Raw genomic sequence first — 19595 nt, forward strand, 5'->3', positions numbered from 1 at the left:
CTATTTTGTCCCATGAACACTTCGCCCCTCCCCGATTTCGGGTGACAAAATCGGATTGAAATAGGTTGAATCCTTATTAAGGGTTAAGGTTAAAAATAGAAACATTTCTAACCTTAATTAATCGGTTGAATGCTTATTAAAGGTTAGGGTTAGAAATAGAATCATTTGTAACCCTGACTTTAGCCCTAACAAATAGGTTGAATCCTTATTAAGAGTTAGGGTTAGAAATAGAAACATTTCTAACCCTAACCTAATTCTTAACCCTCAATAAGGATGCAACCTATTTCGTCCCCTGAAAAGATCAAAAGAAATTTTGAAATGTTTGCGGCAACTCCAATCAGCGACTTCGACTCTGTTGTATTTTTTGCTAGATCTTTTAAGGGAACGAAATCAGGGAACAAAGTATTCAGGGGACGAATTAGGCTGTAACCATGCTCAATGACTCCAATTTATCAACAGTAACTATGGTGCGTTGAATGATTATTTTTGTGAAACAAAACGATACATTTAAATGAATGTTGAAATGTGAATTTGGGTAGCCTATCCCAAACATTAAACTGTTGTTATTTTGCAGTGAAAAATCTACCTGTATTAACTTGAAAACTGAATCTAACATTTTAGAAGTTGTTTAGGTTTTGACAACCTCCATCTTTTAGTTTTAATGCAAAATAGCAGCTTTTTTGATAAACAGCCTAAGCCAGTGGTTCCCAACCTTTTTTTGGCTGTTACCCTAATCTCCACCCTGAAGTGAGCCAATTACCCCCACGATCAATTTTCAAAAACAAAAATGTTTATTACTATGTATTTCAAAGGGCTAACTATGACAATCAAAATGCAATACAATACTGAATACAAGATAACAATGCGTGGTAAACATTCAATGCGAAGGTCAGGCCTGGACTTCAGGCGCCAGCTTTGTGATCCTGGGCTTTGTGGTAGGCTACTGAGGACAATTCTTGTGTCGCTTTCGACATCCTGGCGATTGCGCTTCTTTGTCTTCCTTCCCAAGACAGTTAAAAATCCTTGTTCACAGCGATACGTTGTTGAAAAAGATGTCAGGATATTTAATGCCCGTGTCGCTAACGTTGGTGCGTCCTGGAGTCTGCTAAACCAGAAGGTTTCTAAGCCTTTTCCATTGAAATCAAGTTTCAACGCTTTGTTCATTCGGAGAGTGATAAATTCTTCTTTGGCCGAAAAGTCGTCATCATCCACCTGGCTGTCATCACATGTGTAGGGCTCAGTGCACCATTGAAAACTAGCCGTGTTCAAATTCGGAAAGTAGTTGTCCATCTTCTTGGCTAGCTGGCCTAAGTGGTCAGCTATGTCCTTCTTCAACGCCGCTGTCAACTCAAGTCCATTGCCTCCAAGATACATGTCAAACGTCTAAAACTGTGCTTCTTCCAACTCGCTTGTTCCACAATTTAACCTTTGCGATAAATGCTGCTCCGGCTACTTTGGTGTCGATCACAGTTACATTCTTGCCTTGAATTAAAAGATTGCCTTTGTTTGATTCACCAAAGATATCAGCCAGGTAGCACAGCTGGGAAATCCACTGTTGGTTAGACAAGTATTCAGTCAAGTCGGACTTCTTTTCTATCAGAAAAACATGGACAGCCTCACGAAGTTCGCCCAGGCGAGTTATCCTTTGCCATGAGACAGCCATCGTACTTCTGTGTGGTACAGTAATACTTCGTATATTTCTCCCATCTTCTTGCACAGTTCCTTGTAAAGACGACTGTTCCATTCCTTCGCTTTTATAAAGTTTACAACCTCCGGTCTCGTTACCCGCCGAAAACAGGCAAATTACCCCTCGGGGGTAATTTACCCCCAGGTTGGGAAACATTGGCCAAAGCAATGAACGCCTAGTTACTATTTTTCTAGACCTAGAATATGTCATAAAATTCATAGGTTAATAGGGGCTTGTAGGTTTTTGACAAGCCCTTTAATTTTAATGTTTTTGAAACTTTATCCCAAAACTTTTTGAAAAATGTATTTGAACTGTTTAGAACAAAATAAATAAAAGTTTTACTGTCAATCAATGTAAAAATTAGCATTGATGAAAAACATTATTAGTAAAACAGAAAAACAAGCACTGAATTTGCATTGGGTAAGTTCCAGTCTAAATAAAGACCATAAGGGTCAAGCTTCTTTTTTGATTACCCAACAATGACATCATCAAACAGGCTATATTAACATAATTATAAACAACAAAATTAAACTATAAATACTACAAAAAGTGCTTATTGCCAAGCCAAAAGGCCAATCAGAAGATCCCCTAAAACGGAGATCATCAAAAGGTCCTTATTTAAATAGAATCTTATTAATATTATTTAATTAATTAATCTTATTCCATTTGAATAAGGACCTTCTGATGATACCCCATTTAAGGTGAAACAGGCTGTAGAGGTTTTACAAAGTAATTATTATTATTTATTTGCGTCAAACAAAGTTGTTCATATCCAATTGATGTAAACAACAGAATATGAACATAACAAGACAAGTTTATTTCTTTTCATGTTGTTTTGCAGCAATCATGGCATCTTCCCCGTGAGTGACTAAACAAAATTCATATCTGCCATTGTGGTGTATGCGAGAGAATTTCAAACAAACATGCACAAGAATCAAGATTGCCAGATAAAAATTGTTCTGCTGAACAGTGTAGCTTGTGGCCTTCTTTCAAAAACAAAGTTTCCAAACTTTTTAAGCTGTTCAAAATAAGAACATTCAAAGAGATATATTTTAAATGATTTCTCTATAGAAAAAATATTTCTAAACGTTTCTTACAAAAAACGTAATTAAATTCAATTTAATTTTCTTTGCTGGAGCGAACATGTAGAAAACTTCAAAGTGAACACACGAATTTGGCACCAACAAAAGTGAAAGATGGCAAAACTAATGGTTTAAAATAGCATAAAAAGCGCTTGAAAATCACCATCTTCAATTTACACAGCCACAAAACCTAAAAAAAAAATATTATTTTTTATATTTTCAATCAGCTGATTGCAAGCTTCATTGTTATTTCAGCTTAATTTATATCTTAAATTTTTCTGAAGGTGTTGCGACCGTGCCAAATTTCTTTCAAATCAATAACTTACTTCGGTCTTAAGCACGTTTTAACGTTCGCGTTTTGTCGCTTCTACCCTTTTCTCGACCTTTGCTATGTTGACGTGTATTGTTTTGATATGATGGTCAGAAATAAAAAACAACTGAACTGTTTTGTATAAACAAAATCTATAATTTAGCAAAAAACATGCAAATCTGGCAACGCTAATTACAATTACAATCCCCAGAAGGGATTTTTCCATTGAAAGTTTTTGATGTGAATTCGCAATAGCAAAGTGAAAAAGTAGTCACGTAGCTAAAGAAAGGGAGAAAAGTATTTGTGATGGCCATGAAAATTTACTTTGAAAATAAATTAATTTTTGGGGAGAAATTCTTCCCAAAAGTATTCTCTATCTAGCTTATATCATAGCCACCTCCTTGACACAGTGACAGATCTAGAAAATAAAATTTGAGGAGCACCAGTTTCAGTTCAGTTCAGTTCAGTTCAATTGTTTTTTTATTTCTGACCATCATATCAAAACAATACACGTCAACATAGCAAAGGTCAAGAAAAAGGTAGAAGCGACAAAACGCGAACGTTGAAACGTGCTTGTGATCGAAGTAAGTTATTGAGTTGAAAAAAATTTGGCACGGTCGCAACACCTTCAGAAAAATTTAAGATATAAAGAGAAAATAAAACGAACAATACAAATGTTGAAGTCTAGTGGCGACTGTGGCGTACACAGAGAAGTAGCATTGGGCTATGCCCTCACCCCCTTTTTCAAAAAATGTTGATTTTTCAGCGTTATCGTGTTTGCCTACACCAGTGGTTCTCAACCTTTTTTCTTTCGTGGCCCATTTTCGTTGCACAAAAATTCTTATGGCCCATTAATTGTTTATGCAAGAAAAAAACTGCAAAATAGATTTAAAGACAAAAAAACAGCAGAAAATGTTTCGAAACAGATTATAGGCTACTGATGTGCATTGCGTGCTCCTGAACGTTATTGACCAACTTGTAGTTACAGTGGTTCTCAACATTAATACCGTATTCCTTCTTTGAAAGACACAACTATTATCAATTTCTCCCCTCAAAAATTCACAAAAAAATACTAAAAACAGATCTGCACAGTGCACAAATTTCAATCGGCTACCGCTTTCAGTTTGGCTATGACTTGATTTTAATCACAAAGTGGTCTATTAGCCTAGGCCTACATCATATTAAAGTGTTGTAAAAGCTTGACTTTGATCTAAATTCTAAAACTATGTGCTCAGTCATAAATAAATTAACCTTTTCACTAGATTATTTAGATAAATTTACATTTGATTTAGCCTACATTTCTTCCCAATTGTTTTTAACACGATTATTCCTCCATTTAACTTAGGTTAAAAATTTCTCCTTACGGAGCCAAGTGGCTCCCTATAAGAACCACACTGTTGTAGTTTCTTAAAATCAACGTTTGCATATCAACAGACGGCATTGACTACATCACGCCACCAAAATTATTATTTCAATAATTAGAATGGAAATTACCATTCTGCAGCAAATTACAGCAGCACTCTAACAATAGGCTACTCGTTTCAGCAGCAGCAGCAGCAGCAGCTTTTACAGCAGCACTCTTTTCAGTATTCAGCGCTAGTGAGCCATGGCCCACCGGTTGAGAACCGCTGGCCTACACAATCACAAGAACGCAAAAAGAATCAACATTAGCCTACACAACGCAACAAATCACAAGACAACGCTACACATTTGTGATTGTGCAGCGCAAACACGATATTGTTCAAGCGTGGTCTTGGGTAGGAAGCAAGGCCGTATTAACCGCCGCTCGATCGTAGGCTACCCCACGGCCACGGGGAGGGGGCTGTTTAGGGACCCACTCACTGCAGTTTATTTAATTTTCTTTGGCTATTTGAAATAAAAAAATGTTGTAAATATTGCTGCAGAAGCTCGATATTCAATAGCTTAAATCACACAAGGCCCTATTTATCTCTTCTAAAACCCCGATTAGTGGCCTCACATCTTTGTTTAGGGTCCCGCCCATATTCATGTTTAGTTGGTGCAGCGTTTTTCGGCTATTTTAAATAAAAAATGTGACAATACTGCTACAAAAACTCAAATTTTATAGCTTAGGCTGCATTCACCAGTTTTGTATTATTGACCATCATTTGGAATGCAATAGATTGAGTTTTGGTTTGGTTGGTCGGTTTGGAATCTTTATCCTCGGACTGACAAAAAGCCTTGATAGGTTATTCCTGATAGTTTCGCATACTTGTAGAGGCTCTTGACGCAGGGCCGGTGATGAAAATGGCGTATGAGCGATCTTTCCAGGCTAGATTGAAGGGCAGGAAATCTTTAGCCACTCAGCAGCAGGGAGTCGAACCGTTTGATTTTTCCGGTTCGGGTCCGGTTCTGGTTCAAAGATTGTTTCAAAATTGGGTTCAGTTCCGGTTCAGGTTCGAAGAAACTTAAAACCGGTTTTATAAGTTCCGGTTCGGGTCCGATAAAATTAGGCCTAGGCCTACTATTGCCCAACTACTAACTAGCCCAATTGGGCGTGAAAACCGCAAGGTTGGCAACACTGATCTCAACACTGCTTTGCTCAATTGACTTGCCTTTGTTGTTTGTTGCACAAGTTACAATCAAGCTATATTGTCTATGAAGTCACAGAACAGAAGTTGTTTACCTCAAAATTCCTCTCCAAAGCATCGATGATAGGGGATCGTGTGTTACGGAATAGGCTATAATTCATCCGTACAATGTGGCCTTCAAGATAACAACATGCTACGTACAACTTCACTTACCACAATGCGAACAATGACGTAATGCTGGAGTGAACCGCTTTTTTCAACCGGTTCGGGTTCGGTTAGGGTTTAAGCTAACTCAAATTTTCGGTTCAGTTCCTGTTAAGGTTCAGACAAAATCGCACCAAAACCGGTTTACAAAAATCCGGTTCGGGTTCGGTTCGACTCCCTGCTCAGCAGTCTCGTCGTCCAGGACTCTCAGACCATGCGCATCGTGTGGAGGCCGGTGGGTTAGGCAGTGGTGGATGACATGGTCTGTGGTCTGTTCCGTGGCACCACACTCGCATTCTGATGAAGGAGCCAGGCCCCACTTGTGCATGTCCGAACGAAAACGGCCGACGCCAGTTCGCAGGCGGTTAAGCCTGACCCACGCAAGCCTTGCGAGGGACATCCCTGGTGGACGGGGATCGGCGTCGGGTATGAAGTCACGGAGCGTGGAGGTGTGATTTTGCCACTCCGTGTTCCACATGTGGTTCGTCCAGTGTGCCGCACTTAAACCAAGTTCTTCTGCGTTCTTAAGTAGTTGTTGTGCGGCAGGCACAAAGGGGCGTCTTGATTTCAGCCGCTGATTTATAGGTAGTGGTCGCTTGAATGTTGCATGGAGGAGATGGTCGGGGTCCAAAGCGCGGCGAGCGAGAGAAATCGTGGCTCCTTTACGGCGTAGCTCAGCGGGTTGGATGCCTGCTAGGATGGGTAGGCAGTCCGTTGGAGTGGGACGCAGGCATCCAGTCACAGTACGCAGTGCGTCGTTGATGGCGGTATCAATCTGGTGGGTGTGAGAACTACGACACCAGACCGGCGCGCAGTACTCAGCGGTGGAATGAACAAGAGCTAGGTTTGTCCGACCCCGTGTTTGTCCGACCCAGTTACTTTTTTCACTTAAGAATTGCGGATCTAAAATTAAAATATTCAAAGTTTCGTTTGGCAACACCGATTATGGGCAAACTTCTTTGCAGCCCGAGATTCTGGATTTCAAGCGCTCTGATTGGCTAAAAATTATCCTTGAAGCTCCACCTCCTTTGGTATTTTACAGCAATTTTTGAATCTGTTGGGGCTGCATGGAAAACAGCCCCACCTAACCGAATAACTTTACAGACTTTTTAAAGTTAGTTTTTATTTCGCGGAGTAGCGATGAGCCATGAATGTATTAGTGTTAGCTGTGAAGTTAGGGTAATCAACAGGTTATAGGAAGTACTAGGGCATCTCAAAATCACTTGAACCTTGTATGCAACGGCTAGGCTAGTCAAGACTAAGCTCAATACCAGTAAAGTTTGTCTCCAAAGCAATACTGTTAGTTTTTTTTAAATACAGCTTAGGAATAGATCAACTTTTCAACAAAGTTTGAATGCATTTTTTCAAAATTTGAGGTAAAACCATGCTCAGAACGCACCAAATTTAATGCAAATTTTCAAATTTTTCTGGGGGGAAACCGAGACCCCAGACTCCCCCGCGAAATCGTTTGCAGCCCCATTGCTCACAAACAGCACCAGCCGCCACTGCGCTTGAGTAACTCACTTTCAGGACTCTTCTCCGTTCAGCGGCACTCTAGTGAATGGAATAATTTCCCAGTAACAACACTTCAACAATCGGAAACTTCACTCTGCCTATCTTGGTAACCGATCCTGCGTCAAAAGCCTCTACAAGTAGCCTATGCGAAACTACCCGAAATAACCTATCAAGGTTTTGTCAGTCCGAGGATAAAGACTCAAAACCAACCAACCAACCATGTCACTGTCATCAGGAGATTGTCTTAAGGTACTAGAAGGCTGCTGTCCTGATCGCTGCTGTCCTGATTTGTCTGGCCTCTACCTTTCGACCAGCCTGGCTTGGATGGCCCTTCCAGGAGCAGATGCCAGTACCGCTCAGCATTTAAACATGCTTTTGAAGCTTTCACCAGCAAGCTTGATAATTCAAAAAGAAAAGTTAGAATGAACAAGTCACCATATTTAAAGAACTATCATCGGTGCTGGTTGTTGACGCAAAGCACAAGTTCTTTCAGAGTTGGAAAAAGAATTGATTTTGTAACATCTCACAACATTAGAACTGGAATTCATTCGATATTTTCCTAAAATTTGTGACGATGAGCTTGATTTAATACGAAATTCATTCACATTGTTGATGGAAAAACTTCCAGATAAATTGCAGAATGAATTTTTAGAACTCAAAATGGATTCTTGCGCAAGAAACTTATTCAGAGAAAAAAGCAATCACTGGATTTTGGCCATTAATGTGTAACCTAATTTCTATCCCAAAGTGGCAGAGAAACCTATTCGAAGTAGGCTATTCTTCCGCTTGCTTCCACTTATCTATGCAAATCAGGTTTTTCAACTCTTACAGATGAAAACAAAACAGAGAAACAGATTAGGCGTGGAGAATAATATTCGTTATGCTCTTTCCAGTACTCTTCCACCACATTCATGAGTTGTCGAAACAAAAAAATCACAAGTTTTACACAAACTGTTAAATGCATTGACTCTTATATTTTGAATGTCGTTGACTCCAGCTCGTGTCCGAGCATTGATTTCATCTTCGACTCCAGCCACCCGCACTTGCTGTTGTTTCTCTGGGCAAGAAACTTAACGATAATTGCCTCTACCTAGTGATCGATTTCGAGTAACGGGTAGTACCAAATTTAAGTCATAAGTAAAGTAGACAACCGGAAAACAGACATTGCCGTCGGCTGCAGCGTGGGTCAGGTGTAGGTCGGAAGGCGTACACCGATGCATAGCGCTCAAGTCCGCTTTCCCGCAATGCAGGATAAAGATAAACAAACAAACAAACAAACAAATCTTCAAATCGATTTTGGCTTGGGATGGTGATGTGATATGTGCCTTTGGAGGCCCAGTTCATGAGGGAAAAGACGTGGGTAAAAATCAAATTGTAATCAAATTGTATGGTGAGGGACGTGGCAGTTTTGGCTTTTCTTTTTTAGTGCTTTGTTTTTCATGGGCTTTTTGTATCCTGTTTTTTTAGAAAATTTCGGTGCCTTCCCTATTTCTTTTTCTACAGAGTGATCTGTCACTGTCACAAGCAAGTTGTTCCCATGAATCCAGATCAATGTTTGCATGGCTGAGGAATCCAAGGTCCAAGAAAGCAAGCCCTGTAAAATTGTTGGTTTTTATTCAATCGTACGAAGTGCTGATGATATCGAGAGCGGCATGTGTTGTAGAGCGATTAGCACGGAATCCATATTGCATAGGAATGAGTAGGCCTACAGGATTTTTATCAATAAAACAGGAAATCCGTTTAAATATTAGCTTTTCGAAAACTTTAGAGAAACACGATAACAACGAAATAGGTCGATAGTTAGTTACGCTACATCTTGTTTGTTACCAGACTTAAAAACTGGTATAACTTTGGCAACTTTTAGTTTGTCCGGGAAATGCCATTTGTAAATGAATGGTTGATCAAAGCTGTCAAAAGAGGTGCGATAATGCTTGATACAGGTCTGATAAAATGTGGCGATATATTATCATAACCAGACGCTTTATTAATATCGAAAAGACGCAATTCATTGACTATTTCATTTTCATCCGTTGGTTCGAAATAGATGGGAGATTGGATTCGATTGTTCAGGTACCGTACCTGAGGTAATCATAATCTTTACTGGGTTCAACATTATCGGCCAAGTATTTTTCAATTTTACAGAAATGGTTATTGAAGTTATCGGCTATGATTTTTGGCTGGGAGATTTGTGTTCTTTCTACGTTAATTAATAGTACCAATACCAAAAATAGCTTGGGATGATTTTTTATTTGGTGACAACGAGTTAATGGTTTGCCATGTTTTCCAGGCATCATTCCGATTTGCATTGTTTTTTTTGCTAAAGATTTTACTTTTGTTAGTTTATTGGAGTACATTTTGTAAAGAAACCTACTTATGTCATTGCCCTTTAAGAAATGGGTTTTACACATCTTTTGTTTATTTTTAATGAACACATAAAGTCTTTTGGATATCCAGGGTTTTCTATGCAATTTAACCTTTTTACGCGAAAATTTTCTGAGGGGTGCATGGTTATCAATTACATTTTTGATTGTTTCAATTAGCTCCAAAAATTTATCGTTTAGATTTAGACTTTCAAATGATATAGTCGTAAGGCAAGGCATGAATTGCTCCACACAATCAGAAATTTCTTGACAATAAGTTTCTAAATCAAAATTTCGTTTGTCGCGTGAGCAGGTTGTTGAATAATTTGATGAGGAGTTGCAACTCGTGATAAGACAGAAAACTGGGTAGGCTAATGGTCAGTCATAGGCTATCATAATTAATAACTCTTGTAGTTATACAATGAGAATTGTCATTGGTACGGATATGATCGATGATGGTTGAAGATTTTTCACACAGTGACTCGCGTGGGTTTAGTTAAGGAATAAACTCCGTTGCTTGCAAGCATTGTAAGAAAATTTTTTGCAAGGGAAGATCTGTTCAAGTCAGAAATGTAATGAAATATAAATGTAAATGTAATAGATTTGTCTGACTAATAAATACTTTTGTCTAATAATAATTTAATTAATACTTAATAATAATTATTATTTAATATTTAATATTTAATATTTAATATTTAATATTTAATATTTAATATTTAATATTTAATATTTAATATTTAATATTTAATATTTAATATTTAATATTTAATATTTAATATTTAATATTTAATATTTAATATTTAATATTTAATATTTAATATTTAATAATAATTAATACCTTTGTCTGACGCAAATAAATAATGATAATAACAATATAGGTTTAATAACTCTGTGACAAATTCTTAATACGGGAGGGAGGAGGAATTGTTTTAATTTTGTTTATAGTGAAAACACATGAGCACAACTGCACAAGTCTTTACACAGCTGCAGTATCACAAAGATTACGAAGTTAATTGTTTCTTAATAATAGACCTAATTTCAAAAATTTAGCTCAATTTGGCATTATTTACAGTAAGTTACTTACAATTACATGCGTGGGAAAAACTAAATATGGTAGGTTACGTAAAACCGGGTATAAGAATGATTCTTCGCAGCAGCCGAGCAACTAACTTAAATAGATTTCAGAAAGAATGGAAAATCTTTGGAAAGGAATTGTTATTTTTGCTTGCGTGGCTGTCAGTTCAGTTACTTCAGGTACGGTTATCAATTCTTGAAAGATATTTTCAAAACTTTCATTTTAAAGCGTAACATTTAAACTGTAGGCTACGATCTTTTACTTATAGAGCATTGGCTATAGTTATTTAAAATCTTTCAACCCTCATTGCATATATAGTAAATTTGTAGGCTAAATTTTGTAGATATTTAGTGAGCTCTTAAACTGACGACATCCAAAGTGGCTCTCTGTGACCTTTGTGCATTTGCAGTTTGTGTATTATTTCGTTGTTTTGTTTTAGATATGGACAGCTTTGTCTGACGCAAATAAATAAATAATAAAAATAAATAATTAACAAGCTAATATAATCTACAGTTGTTTTCAACTTTTAAAATCCCAGAACTATTTGTATCATGCACATTGCACAGTAGGCTAGCATCAAAAACAATCTTTAAAATTCAAAGTAGGCCTATTGCCATATGTAATAGCAAAACAAGAACTCCCAGATAGCTCAGTTGATTAGCGCGTGGCTTCGTGAACGAAGAAGCTTTAAGATCAAGCGCGCTGGTTTGACTTTCGGGGTGTACGCTTGAGCAACGCATTCCATTCAGCTGCTCTCCATTCAGCGGCACCTAATGAATGGAATCAGTGGCGGCTCGTCCATAGAAACTGCAAAACTGCAGCACCCCCTGCACATTTCAGTATTTTTTTTTTAATAATTTCACGTTTTTCTCATGTTTTCTATAAATCCTACCGACTGGAAGTTTCATAATTTCTGGATTTTAAAAAGTATTATGATTTTTTAAGTTCTGTATTTGGCAGCTCTGAACTGCAAGCAATGCAGTTGCGATCTTATAAAAGAAGAACAAAGAGAAATTATGACGTCATATTTTGGCTGAGGTTGCTTTAAATCCTACAATTTCGAACTGCAAATTTTGCAGTTGCTGGTCACGTGGTCAAGCTAGCTACTGTTGCAAATACTTCATTGTTTTCAAGCACGATATTAGGTGGTTGCGACTGATGTTGTTACATGGTTAGACTAATGTGCTTTGCTTTCTGCACAAAAAGATAAAGCTTAGAGACTAGGTTATCATTATTGTTGTTAAATTAAATTTTGTTAAGGTTCATTGTTAACTTACGATAATAAGTTAAGGTCAAAGGTCACATGCTAAAACAACCTATTTAAACTTTTTGAACATCAGGAAATTAAGTGCTCAAATAGCCTCAGAATTCATGAAATACCACTAAAATAAGGTAAAATTTTATGGGGGTCATGCCCCCAGACCCCCCTTGCATGGCATCGCGCCTTTGGCGCTCACTCTTTCACGTATACCTCCGGTTGCAGCACCCCCTGCTATAAATACAACGAGCCGCCACTGAATGGAATAGTTTCCGGGCAACAACACTTCAACAATCGGAAACTTCATTTTGCCAATCTCGGTAACCCGTCCTGCGTCAAAAGCCACTGCAAGTAGCCTATGCAAAACTACCAGAAATAACCTATCAAGGCTTTGTCAGTCCGAGAATAAAGATTCAAAACCAAACCAAGAAAAAACCGTGCTAAAGTTGAGGTAGGCTATGTCTAGATCTAGAGTCTGGACAACCTACTAGCTATCAACTACTCACAGATTAGTGAATTTCTGGTTTTTCAAACAGATGTCTGAGCTCAGGCATCTGTTTTCTCGGACATCTGTTTTCAAATATAGCCTTACTAGTGGGCTATAGTTGTATGCTGTTGTTGTAAAGATGTAAACTCTGCTGTGAAAAGTGTTGACTAAATGAGCTTACCATACACACACAATCACTGCCTATCGCCGTCCTTCTATGAAGCTTTCTTCGCCATTCCAAGGTAGGCTATTGCCTTTTACCACTTCGAGAGGGCACAATGGTCCAGATTAGATGTCAGAGCAAGGAAGATACTAAGGAAAAGTCAACACTATTTGCGAAACAGTTTACCGTTAATTCCAGTTGAAAATTATCTGCTAAAAACTGTGGTCGTGCAACTCGTTTTGAGTAATTATTTATTCAAAGGTAGCCTAAGTCATTGGAACTTTGAAAAACAAAGACTAGCTTGCAAAATTTTAACTTTTAGACGAAGTATGTTTCGAAGATCTTGGTTGCTTCAGCGACGACTGGCCGTTTGCAAGCCTTCAGCGACCTATCCCTTACCTGCCATGGTCCCCCGCCGAAATTGACACAGAATTTTGGCTGTACACACGGTAAACTATAGTGCAGCGGTTCTCAACCAAGGCTCGCGGACCCTCAAAAAATCCGAGAAGCGTTTTCAGGGGTTCAGAAAAATTTCTAGTAGCCTATGACATGTAAAGTTGGTTGTGCTTTATTTGAGTAGGCCTATTACGTATTACAATGCTTCTCAAACTGTGTGTCGCAACGCCCTGGTGAATTGTTTCAAACTTCAAAGAGCATTGCGTGGCATAAAGGTTCGGTTCCTAAATAAAAAAGATTTCACTTAGGCCTACAAGACTTAACAAATTCTTTTCGTACGGTTATGTACGGTAGGCTTTGTTCACTTAAATCTTTTGAGACAGTAGACTGTTGACCGATGCTTATATTACAAATCCAAAGCAACCTATTGCATTTGCACTCACAATTTTGCCATGAATTTGTTTCGCTGTGATTAAAACGAAATATTGATTACAAATTAAAAAAGGGAGAAACTCTTTGTAATGGTCGCAAAAATTCCATTAATTTTCAATAAAGTTTATAAAAACGACATTAAATAAGCATAGATTAACGATCTTTAATCCTGTGTGTCAACATAGGCTATAGCCTAGCCTACACTACACTGGCTCATAACATAAAACTGTCATAAGCTAACTTCGTCAAAGTAATCAATCGTCATGTGTTTTGAGCAGCAAAGTTTTCTAACGGGGTCGCTTGAAGACTTATGAAACATTTGTTTCCATTAGGAGACGCAATAGGCCTATACTAAAAATTCAAAAAATTTTTTTAGGGTCGCGACAGCTTCGAGTCCACCAAAAGGGGTCCTCCAAGAGAAAAAGGTTGAGAACCACTGCTATAGGGTTTCATCATGTCCCGATAGCTCAGTTGATCAAGCAACTGACTTTAACCCTATTCGGACTAAGCTATTTTTGTGAGGTAATGGCCTGACGTGTGGACTTATTCCATCCACACTTTCATTTGCTAATAACTTTTGATATAAAAACGTTACGAAGTTGCTTTTTTCACAAAGTTGAAGCAAAATTATTGACAAACTGGTTAAAATTTTAAGTGGACACACATACTCTACCAGTTATTTGCTATTGCTTTTTTGCTAAAAGTACCGTCAACCAGGGCTACTTTGAACGGTAGCCTAACTTTGAACACTAATTTAAAAATCTGACTACCCATTGTATTAAGGCCTGTAAAAGAAACACTTTAAATTGCATTTCGCGGAAAACTTCATCAAATGATCGTTATGAATTGTCCTTTCCGAAAATGGCAAAATAATGGTATTGTTGACAGTAAAAACTGCTCTGAGAGTATTTTATGGAAATATTAATTTTTTGCCCCCAGATAACAGTTTTAAGTAGGCTGGAAACTTTTATGCCGATCTTGGAAAGTAAAAGAGCTTTTGACCCAGTTTTTTTAGAAAAAGGTTTCAATTTTATTAGCATGTCGAGGATAATTGAAAACTGGATTTGAGTTGAGGATATCGCTCGTAATTACAAAAGTTCTAGATAGCATCACTTTTTTAGTTTAAGTTTCACAGTGTTCAAAGTAGCCCGCACATTTTCTTTGGGTAACACCACTGTGATTTAGTGATGTTCAAAGTAACCCTAACATGTTGCTGTATTGAGGTTGTTCGTTTGCGCCATGTTTCCCATGCACACGGCATGAACTGTTGTGTTTGTTGTCATTTCAGTTCACCCTTTTTACATGTTGTACATTACCATTGAGTGGGCTGGTGTTTTGATCGCTGTATACAACTGCTTTTTCATGCGATTAAATTTCATACCATTTGCCCCGTGATTTATTAAACCTTGCATAAAAAGTAGTAATTATTGCTTCATGATTACGATACGTGCAGTTTTGCTTCATGATCCAGGGCAGTATAATATTCACCAATATTACGAGACGCGTCCTGGAGAAATTTGGAAATTTTGCTGGGGGGGGGGGGGGGGATAGGGCCTTGTTATTGACTTTTTAGCAGTTATTTGATCATGAAAATTTTTTAAATGGCAAAACTTGTTCAAAATAATGCTACGTGACATATAAGATTGAACAAACTGCTCAATTAGGGCCATAAATATGCATAATAAGTGAGTGTTCAAAGTTAGAATACCCTAACCCTAACTTTGAACGCCCACAAATTTGGCGGGAAAAGCCCCAAATGTTTACTTGTTTAAACATTGCTTACACCTCCTTGAGCGTCTACACACAGCCCCAATTTTGGCTAAATCTGAGCTTTCTAGCTTAAAAATGCGTCAAAATACAAGCAAATAAGTGAAAAAAGTGTTCAAAGTAGCCCTGGTTGACGGTAGTCATTTTTTTTTTAATTTTTCTGATGTCTCCGTCATAATCTCCTGAAATCGTTAATATCTTCGTAAAAGGCACACGGTCCAATCATGCATGTAATCCGAAATGGTCAGTAGTCATGTAGGTCACGCAGTACATCTTGGAAGGCACAAAACAATACAAATGTTTGCTAACTTGCTTGTACAAGATGACAAAGTTTTTCAGATGACCTGGCAATTTTAGGAGTAGGGTGTCAAAAACTGCTGATAACTAAAAAACTATACCACATAAAAATGTCATTTTATTACTAAAACAAAAATGAATAATTTTTAGGAAAAGTCATAAAACTTCAGCTAATTTGAGCCAGTAACTTTTATGTAATCGATGAAAGTTTTAGGTATGGACGGAACCCGTCCACCCGTTAGTCCGAATAGGGTTAAGAACTAAAAAACATCAAGATCAAGCCGCGCTGGTTCGACTCTCGGGACGTGCGCTTGAGCAACGCATTTCAAGGACTGCTCTTCATTCAGAGGCAACTGGTGGAGGAAATAATTCACAGACAACACTTCCACCATCGGAAACTTCACTCTGTCAAACTCGGTGATCGAATTAGTGGCAGCCTCTACAAGTATGCGAAACCGCCAGGAATAAGCCATTAAGTTATGAAAGTAAGCTTTCTCATTCCGAGAATGAAGATTTCCACAAATTAACCTATAGCCTAGTGCGAAGCTTGGATGAAAATTAATTTGCATAGGTTACGCTATATCTTAACACAGTAGGCTTATAGATTCATTGTAAACTAAAAGCCTGAAGACATCCAAATTTGCAGAAGAAACACACGATTTTCCCAAACTTTGCGGTACAATGACAGTCAGTCTATATTGGATTCACACTTCCGAGCAATCAGACCAACAAAATTTATTGTTCACGGTTTTGTTTCTGATGGAAACACAAGATGGGTCAAGGTGAGATTTTTTCATGATGGAAATTAAAACAAACCGTGAAAAACTGTAGGCTACGATTATATCACAGTCTTTGAACTGTTGATGAAACAAGGTGATAACTCCACAAACGTTTCATTTTTACTATCGTGCCTTCTTTTCTATTATTGACCTTGGCTAATCTGCGCAAGACCATACCGCTATTGCCTGCGTTTCATTCTACATCGAGTGGTGTGCCTTAGTGCAAGTGGGAACAACATAGCCCCCCTACAGCAACACCAAGAAAGTTAATTAGACCAATGCACACTGCATTTACAGAAATTGAAGGACGCTTTGCTGGATGAAGAAGATGTTAACGTAATCGCAGTAAATTGGGAGAAAGGTGCGAATCCTCGATATGATTATGGTCAAGCTTGTGCAAACACCAGAGTAGTCGGAGCTGAGATAGCTTTGATAATCGAAAAATTAAAGGTATTTATCAGTTACAATTCAATTTATCCCTTATTGCACACATAGCCCTCACAAGTTAAAAGATTTGTTGAGTGTGATTCTATACAATTCCGGAACTTTTAGTTCTTCATAGCCTACCTAAAATATGGAATATGCTTTCAGTCACTTGTGGGAGCACTGCATATTGATTTTCACGTAATTGGACACAGCCTTGGAGCCCACATCGGAGGATACGCTGGCGAAAGAATTAATAACCTTGGAAGAATTACAGGCAGGTTTTATCAAAATTACTTGCAATCCCACATCAATGTAGGTTGAGAATTCTTTGCAGACCAAGAGCTTTTCAAATACTGTATTTTTACGTTTTTAAGGTTGCTGAAGTTTTTGTATTGGTGAAAAGCGACATATTTGGATAGCCCTTTGAAATATTGTCTTCCTTGTTAACTGTACTTTCAGCATTGGATGCGGCTGAGCCATTTTTCCAAGGAACGGAACCAGTCGTTCGCTTGGATCCGACAGATGCAATTTACGTCGATGCGATTCACACCGATGGAAAACCATATTGGCAACTTGGTTGGGGAATGATGGACCCTGTTGGTCATGCTGATTTTTATCCCAACGGAGGACAAGACCAACCTGGTTGTCCAGGAAACGAAGAAGAGGAAGGTACGGTAGTTATCTTCTTGCTGGTGCCAGCGTGGTCTTTTTTTTTTCAAAATAAAAAATATGTCGACTCTTACGTGAAAAGATTAACAGTAAAATGGCGAAAAGTTTATACATTGCGGCCAACTTCACTAAACATGTAGGCTACGATAGTTAAAAACCGACATATTTCGATACAAACCGATCCAGCAGGAAAAACTGCTTATTGGTTTTTCAAAAGGGACTTTCAGTTAACAGTGTATTGCAACAGCGTGTCCTCTTCTCCAGGCCATTGGTGGGAAGTGACTTGTAATCACGGACGTGCACATGATCTCATGATTGATTCAATCGTGAACCAACAATCACCGATGACAGGCAAGCCATGTCCCAATTATGACGAATATTTAAGTGGGAATTGCGACAACTGTGCAGAAGCGGGTTGCGCTAGGATGGGGTAAGTAAACTACGTCATTGTGGTTTATCATAAAAAATAGTAAAACGTTATACAGCAATTTTTATTAACTATAATTAACGTGTACAAATAGTTGTTATTGCTTAACGAACTGCAGCGTAACGAGAAGAGCATATCCGCTTGAGCAAACGTGGGCTCCACTCTTCAAACAAATGTGTCGCAGGTGCTTAACTTCCCAAAGAAGCAGTAGTGTGACGTCACAAACCATGTTTTGCTCAGCAGCATATTGACAAAGAATTTTCTCTTTACTTCGCAGTTACTACTCAAATCTGGACACCCGCACTGACGTGGCAGTCAAATACTATCTGACAACCAGAAGTGAAGCGCCATTCAGCTCGGAAACAACTGTTTAGACAGCAAACTACGTTTTTGTAAAGTATCGCTAAGCGTCATATAACTCAGAAATTAAGCACAAATTGCCTTGTCAATGACATGTATTAACTGCCGAACTATAGTGTTCATCTGCTTTGAAATGTATGAAAGTGTCAATAGTTATGTTATGCTGCCATGGAACGTAGCCTACGTCATAAAACGAACGAAATTATTGCCAAGATTTCTTGTTAAAATAAACACGATGAAAAATGATTGAAGGTCTGACGTTTCAGTCGCAAACATCACATTGCAAGAACGACTAGTTGCTTCTCAATACCAAAAAATAGAGTTTTGCCTCTGAATGGAAAACCACGTACTGATAATAATCAAGCTACGATGATGTACAATTAAGAAACTTAATGTACAGCACAAGCTACTTAAAAACAAACAGCAAAAAACTTTGTATAATAACATAAAACGTTTAACACAAAACCAAAGTTCAGCTGTGTTTTTCTTGGTGTCAATACTTTCTTTGTACACAAACTTCGCAGTATTTTCATAGGACCGAGCAAGTGAGCGCTTTCGCTATTCAAGAAGCATATTTCAATTTCCATAATACTGAAAAGGATTCATAGGTTTAGCGGTGAGTCACCGACAGCAATGCATGCACGCAAAAACTATCAAATACCATTCTTTGGGACGACAGTGGAGTTGCCAAAACGTGTTCGCTAAACATTAAACAAGGCAAAAACAAGATGACTTTTAATATAGCGAGCATCTAATAGTTATAAGTACTTTTGGTTTGTAAGGGTCGAGCGGCAAGTCGGAAAGGGCTTCATGTTGAAATTAAATCGATCCTGAAATACGTAGCTCTTCATACATATAAGCTTACCTTTGTCAGAAGCATCATAAAATTTTAATGTTTGGTCGAATTTCGAGCCTAAATACATTTTCAGACAGGAATTGAAATAAATGTCCAATTCACCACACTGTACCAAGACCAAGAGCTTTTCACTTACCGGTGACGGCGCTGGCATCCCTGGCTGCTGCATTGGGGACATCACCCCTTGGAAAGGATCATTGCCTCCTTGATGGTACACACCGCTTGGTGTACCTGGGTGCTGCATATACTGTGGGGGCGGGTGCTGCGGTGTTCCCATCTGTGAAATGGGGCTAGGTTGTGGGGCCGAGGGAGAAGGTATAGGCATCGGATAGCCGACATGCATTTGGTGTTGATAATCAGGCACATGAGGAGAGGGTAAAGGCTGATTCATGGTCATGTGGCTTCCAACCCTGTGGAAGGTGACGTCATAATGCGTTTTCTGCAGCTTGTGTTAAAAACATATCTGAGCGCAGCAGTGGCGAGCACGCCGTGGTGA

The 19595-nt window shown here is 38.4% G+C and overlaps 1 protein-coding gene and 1 long non-coding RNA gene across 3 annotated transcripts; one reads left to right on the forward strand and one right to left on the reverse strand.

The window, feature by feature from the left end:
* The first annotated feature begins 10865 nt into the window (after positions 1-10865).
* On the forward strand, positions 10866-18301 carry LOC145778066 (pancreatic triacylglycerol lipase-like). 2 transcript variants are annotated; one of them, XM_082589470.1, is made up of 8 exons: positions 10866-10961; positions 13013-13139; positions 16229-16364; positions 16659-16811; positions 16953-17061; positions 17247-17456; positions 17721-17886; positions 18161-18301. In XM_082589470.1, exons 1-8 carry the CDS (start codon positions 10898-10900, stop codon positions 18255-18257), a joined length of 1062 nt encoding a protein of 353 aa, XP_082445596.1. In that variant the 5' UTR covers positions 10866-10897; the 3' UTR covers positions 18258-18301. The 2 variants fall into 2 exon arrangements, with proteins under 2 accessions (XP_082445596.1, XP_082445597.1); XM_082589471.1 differs by lacking the exon at positions 10866-10961 and adding an exon at positions 12641-12769.
* Positions 18302-18305: 4 nt separating this feature from the next.
* Positions 18306-19496, reverse strand: LOC145778068 (uncharacterized). The gene is made up of 2 exons (XR_014290409.1): positions 19236-19496; positions 18306-18834 (listed from the first exon to the last, which is right to left on the reverse strand). It is a non-coding gene; the product is annotated as an uncharacterized LOC145778068 (long non-coding RNA).
* Positions 19497-19595: the final 99 nt, after the last annotated feature.

This window comes from Aplidium turbinatum, chromosome 10, assembly GCF_918807975.1.
Source record: "Aplidium turbinatum chromosome 10, kaAplTurb1.1, whole genome shotgun sequence".
NCBI classification, from domain to species: Eukaryota; Metazoa; Chordata; class Ascidiacea; order Aplousobranchia; family Polyclinidae; genus Aplidium; species Aplidium turbinatum.

Coding starts and splice junctions, on each gene's coding strand:
- LOC145778066 (XM_082589470.1), top strand. CDS start 10,898: ATGGAAAATCTTTGGAAAGGAATTGTTATTTTTGCTTGCGTGGCTGTC. Junction 13,140..16,228: donor GAATTTTGGCTGTACACACG/GTAAACTATAGT, acceptor CCAAATTTGCAG/AAGAAACACACGATTTTCCC. Junction 16,812..16,952: donor TGATAATCGAAAAATTAAAG/GTATTTATCAGT, acceptor ATATGCTTTCAG/TCACTTGTGGGAGCACTGCA.